Raw genomic sequence first — 6,000 nt, forward strand, 5'->3', positions numbered from 1 at the left:
CTTGTGTATTTTTGTGCCTCACCACCCCAGCAGCTCCTTGGGATCGTTCAGAAAATGCAGAACTGTGACTTTTGGCTCACAAGGAGTCAATTATCTGTGGCCCTTACCCTGCCCAGCTCCACTTGTGCTGGCTCCCACAGGGAAGCAGCCAAGGCCTGCCCAATCCCTGAGGGCACATGGAGCATGCCAATGCCAACCTGCCAGCCCACAGCCTCTCATGAGCTTTGCTTGGCCACCCTGACCTCTCCTGCTTGGTTTAATTTCAGTTTCCTGCCAGCAAGGGCATGTCCTGGCAATGGGGTAATTTGGGAAGGGAGGACATGTCCTGCAGGGCTTGTCCAGACACTCAGCTCCTCCACCAGGGTGCCCATGCCAGGCAGCACATTGCCATGCTCAGGCTTGCTCCTGGGGAGCAGCGTGGGCTCAGAGCTCCCTGTGCTGCTCTCCCATGCTGCACTACCCAGATTTTACCTGAAGCATTACTTTCTGCAGCAGGACAGCACGAGATTAATGTCTGCATTGCAAAGTTTACAAATTCTCTTTGAGTAATTTCTTAAAATTACCTGGCCAAAAATGTAAAGGAGGCCAATGGTGCCCCCGACTTGACCTCCAAGGACAGTAGAGATCATGGAGTAGACTCCCCCACTTCCAATGCTGCACTTCTCACACACCCCAATTCCAGACAAGACTGTCACCAGGGCAACCAGAATGACAAAGGACACCAGAAACATGCCCATTACAATGCCAGTGTTTCCCTGGAATGAAAAAAAAAAAAAAAACCAAATAAAGATTAATTCACACCAATCTGCTGGGACAGAATAAGAACCTACCCACTTTAGTCACTGGTGATCCATGGATCTGGAGTCATTACAGATTAAAAGAAACACACACGGACCCCCCTACTTGTCTAATTAATGTAATTGATTGCCACATTTAGAGCCTTTATTAACACCCCTTTGATGAGAACCTTGTCCTGCAGCCTGGGGCTGGGCAGACCTTTGCATGAGCAGGTTCTGCCCTGTAAATGGGCTCCTCCATGAATCACTGATTTTGTCCACTGGTTTAAAAGGAATGAGGTCAAACAGTGATTCAGCCACCACAGTCAGGGCATCACTGCCTGTCTGCATGGTTTAGAATGACATGCTTCAAAAAAAAAAAAAAAAACCAAAACATTTTCATAACAAAAAGCAGTTCCAAAATTGAACCCCTGGGATTTGCAGCGACTGATTTATTAACAGCATCAAGCTTGCATTTTAATTTTTCAGAACATTTACCTTTGAAAGCTCTGATCCCTGCAAACAATGAGATGCCAAAGAACAAACCCCAAAGGCAAGGCAGCGTGGAAGATAAATCATGCTCTCCCAAAGCAGAATGCACCAGCAGCCCTTATCTGCAGGGTGTGCTCAGGGGCAGGTGGCTCTCGCCCTGCCTGGGCTCTGGAGACTTTTCTGCACAGGATTCAGCCCCATGATAAAAATCCAACCCTTCCTGCTTGGGGCAGAGGGAGGGCTGCAGGAGGAGCTGCTGTGCCCATCACTGTGTGGCAAAGAGAAAAAGTCTCTGAACAAACTCAGCTGCAGGTCCCCATTGGTGGCTTTAAACACCAGCACAACCCTTTCTTTGGAGGAGTTCAGTTTGCCATTTAGTGTCAGATTTTCAGAAGGAAAAGGTGCTTGGTACCTCCAAAAGAATTCAAGAACTCTTCTGAGCTCAGGGCCTTCCCACTCACTTGCACTGTAATTTATTTTCCAGGGTCAGGAGTTTTCCCCCGTGCTCCAGCCCACCTTCCCCTGCTGACAAATCACTCAGGCCAGTGCACAGCAGTCTGAAGGCTCCTCCAGTGCCCAGTGCTTTGTTAACATCTGGCTCCCCTTCCTTTGACTCCTATTCCAAGCCATGTCCATATCCCCTCTCTCCAACCCTGCTCCAGCAATGCTCATCTCTGAGGTCGCACTGGCCATGATGGGGTTTTTATCACCATTGCTTCCCTGCTCTGGGGTTGGTTGAAATCCCAGATTCTTTTTTTTCCTTTTCTCTTTTTTTTTTGTGAAAAAAACAGACACATATCCAGGATGTTGGTATCATCATAAAGTCCTATTTTGGCTCAGCATCCTGCTGCCTGTGACAGGGCTGTTATCTGGTCAGTGGGGAGCAGAGCCAAGGATTGCTATAAACACAGCTGTGGTTGGGTCAGCACCACAGCCCACCCAAACCCCATGCTCCTTTTTAAAAGGACAATTGTTCTTTTTCTTCAGCTGCTTACCCCAGGTTAAATGGTTAATAAACATTATATGCTTCAGTTAAAAAATAAATTTAAAAAAAGCAAACATATGCAAACATTCACTTAGCCTTGGGCTTTTTCAGAAAGGTGGTACCAGGCTATGGCAGCTGTTGATGGGCAAACCAATGGTTCCTACAGAATAAAGGGGGAAGGCTGGGCTCACAGCAACAATAGCAAGCAGAGAAAGTGGGAAGGAAAAGCCCCCATTAAGCAGTGATGCTTATTTATGCATGCACGCTGGAAGGGGTTAGTGCAGCAGCAATCCCTGTTGAACATTTCAGCAAGATTTGGTCCTCTGGAACTGCAGAGCTTCACCAGCCCCAGCTCTGGAAATTTATAGCAAAAGCCTGACTCTGGGAATAGCTTGACATATGACTGTTCTCTGCCAGGGGAGCTCTGTGCCAGCCCTGACTTCTCCTCCCTTCCCTTTCATGCTAGCTTCCAGCTGGTTCTGGTTTTCTTTCATTTACTGGCTTTGTTTATATTTGTGTTTGCTCCAGAAGTAACTTGCTTTCAAAGGAGATGTGGAGGAAATAAAATCAGAAGGAAAAGGAAGCTAAAAAATAATCCCAACTTCTCCACCACAGCAACTGCAGCTCCCCTCAACACCTCCAGCAAAGCCATTTCCAGTGCAGAGTGCAAGTGTCCTCCTGCTCCTTTTGGAAGGTGCCCACCATGCCAGTGACAAAAACTCTGCCTGAAGCTCAAATCCCATCCATCTCTGGGGAAGCTTTTCTTCTTCTAAGAGGAAATTTTGAGGCATAATACAGTATTTTGCATCAGGAGGGGACAGCATTCCAGGCTCTGACTCTCAGAGATGCTATTAAGGACTCAGCAGTGGAAGATCCTTTGATAGCAATGACAATTTGACCTGACTGAGGATTCCCCATTCAAAAACTCGGGAACTCCAGCACTGGCATGTTTGGAATAGAGCTCCTTCAGTGGTGTTGGGAGGATGGGTGAGTGGCTTAACCTGGAAAAGTGTTAATTTCTCCTCAACAATACGACACAAGAGTGTCCCTGTTCATTATCAAGGTTGGCTGCTGTATTTTCCTTTCTCTTTCTGAAAGCTGAGGTAGGAAACCACTCACAAAGGTCACTTCAGCTGCACATTTTAGTGGAACTTTTTGAACAGCTACAAAATACCAGAGGGCATGAGCAACATCTGTAACAAAGAGCATAGAATCCAAAACCCTTGGGTGGTGATGGGGATAAAAAGGCAAGGGAGGGCAGAGGAAAATGTCTGTTCAAACATTCAACCAAGTCAGCACTTGCTCACCACAAGCCATCCCGTCCTCAGGAAAAGAACCACTCCAAAAATGTTGATCATGCAGGAGGTGAAGACCCCGTCCCACGTTCCAAAGAGCACTGGCTCCCATACAAACAGCTGGATCTTCCACCAGGGCTTGGTCTGTGTTTGAGATACCTAGAGAAAAGCAAAGCCTGGGGTTACCTCTCATGTTTGATGGTACCAACAGGGGGATGGACACCAACAGCTGCTGATACACTGCTTTGCTGCAAGCTGTCCCTAAGATAAGGGGCTGTCAGGCTGTTGGGATATCTGAGCCCTGAAAGAGATGGCTCCTACAATTCCCTGTTTATATTCTTGTAGGATAATCAGCAACAGAGCCCTGCTGAGCCTCAGTGAATTAATCCAAATGCATCAACTAAAAACACCATTCCAGGGGTCCTTCCCAGAGCCTGCAGCTACACACTCTGCTTCTCCTCCTGTCCCTTCCAAACTCTCCACCAAGGCAGGCAGGGCTCTCAGTGCATGGGGGAAGTCCCTTAGAGGATATGACAAAGCAGCTGGGACCAACAGAGTAGATTAAGATGGTTTTCCCATCACAGCCATATCTGATCAGGACCCTTTGCTTCTCGAGGAGACATGGAGGTCTTGGGGCACAGCGATTTTCCAGAGCTGCTGGAACCAAGATCTGAAATTCCAGGGAAACTGCAGTTTTCCTATGGAACTCCTTCCTCTTGCCCTCTGGAAATCAACTCCTCTTTCCTTTTCTAAGTCATACACCCCAGACATACACACTAAAACAAAGGGCAGTTCTGTTACTTCACTCCTGTTCCCTTGCACAGAGGTGACCAGGAGTGCAGAGGCCATGGAGATGGAAATCTGGGAAAGGAGCTGGCTCTGTGACATACCTGCTGTGCTTCCTCATGGAAGAGCTCCTGCACGTATCCCTCACTGCGGGCACCACTGCAGCTGAACATCTTCTCCTGGGCTCTGCCTGCCCAAAGCTCAGCTCTAGCACAGCCTCAGCCCAAGCTGCTCTGGCAGGGAGCTCAGCTCAGTCCAATTCCTGCAGGGCTGGCTCCTCCGTGGTGGAAGATTCATGGTTTTATCCCAGCCTCCCTGTGGAAGCAGGACAGATGAAAGACACAACTGCTGCTTTCTCAGTCTGCCAAAGCACAGGGCATTGTCCACACAGTCAACAAACACCAGCTGGTAGCAGATGCTGAACCAGAGGGACACCACAGCGAGCAAAGAGCAAGGCTCCCCCAGCACAGGCTCCACCATCAGCCACACATTTAACAGCCCTTGGTAGCCTTTTCCAAACCTAACCCCAGCATCCTGCAGCACTGGCTCCACAGCTCCACAGCGTTGCCTGCAAAATGCATTTCCTCTCCTTGGTTTTAAATCTGGTGCCTGGTAATGTCATTGCATGCTCCTGTGCTCCAGTGACACAGGACACATGGATTATTCACTTCCCAGCACCACTCATCACTTCACTGCCTTGACCACATCAGCCTCAGCTGTGCCTTTTGTGCACCAAGGTCCTGCCTTGTATATTCAGTGTATCAGTCACCCCCAGTCTCCCACACCAAGTGTCAAGAGAGACCTTTTGGCTCTTCCTCAGTGCAGTGCACCATGCCTGGGTAAGACAAAGAGGGCTGCAGCCAGAGGGGAGCAGGACTTGTTCCTCAAATGTGGAGAGGGCAGCTTGTCTGGATCACTGGCTCTCCTGGGCCAGGTGATTTGCTGGCCAGCTGAGCCCTCATGCTTACAGGAACCAACCATGATCACACAAGGCTTCTACCAAGGGCTGGACACCTTCCCTGAGAGCAGAAACCAAATTCATCACAGGGCAGGAACCCAAGAGAAACATGCTTTGCCTATTGCACAGAGTCATACAGAAACTGCCTTGTGTCACTCAGGATTTCTGCACCAGGGTCTGAGTGCCTTTCACCACCCTGCCCCTATTACTCTGCTTTGAGATGCCCAGTATTAAATAACCAAAGCAGGTGCTGCTGCACCACAGTGTTCCAGTGGCAGAAGGTCTCCTGCAGCAGGGCTGCAATGGCCAGCACAGGAGGTTTTCTCTGCCCTGCCCACATGGGCAGTTAAGCAGCACCAAAGCCATGAGAGTTCATGGATGCTCTGCTGCTGTCCCCACATTTCTTGAAGCAAATAACCCTTCACAATATCACAAATGGGGGAGACTGGGGCTTCAAGCAGGGCAAAAGCAGCAGGAGCAGGTGAACTCTAAAGAAACAAAGCTCATGGTTTTTGTTTGTTTGTTGCTTTTTTTCAAATAGCCAAAGTAATAAAAAATGGAAGAAAATACAAAACATGAAACAAGATTACAATTGAATAGCCATATTCTCCTAAGAATCCCCAGTGCAGTCCTTCCTTTACTCTCACTCAGTAAAGCATTCTCTGGGGTCACACAACCCAGTGTGCCACAGCAGGCCCATCTAGATGT

At 48.6% G+C, this 6,000-nt stretch overlaps 1 protein-coding gene across 1 annotated transcript in view; it reads right to left on the bottom strand.

Annotated features, from left to right (window-relative positions):
- The window catches only part of SLC12A8 (solute carrier family 12 member 8), a 43,138-nt gene extending 42,388 nt beyond the window's left edge, over positions 1-750 (bottom strand). The window contains exon 1 of the mRNA XM_058809602.1: positions 564-750. Coding sequence (XP_058665585.1) covers positions 564-737 — 174 coding nt within the window. The 5' untranslated portion in view covers positions 738-750. The remainder of the gene's footprint in view (positions 1-563) is intronic.
- Positions 751-6,000: the final 5,250 nt, after the last annotated feature.

The sequence above is a fragment of the Ammospiza caudacuta genome, chromosome 8 (assembly GCF_027887145.1).
Source record: "Ammospiza caudacuta isolate bAmmCau1 chromosome 8, bAmmCau1.pri, whole genome shotgun sequence".
In the NCBI taxonomy this organism is placed as follows: domain Eukaryota; kingdom Metazoa; phylum Chordata; class Aves; order Passeriformes; family Passerellidae; genus Ammospiza; species Ammospiza caudacuta.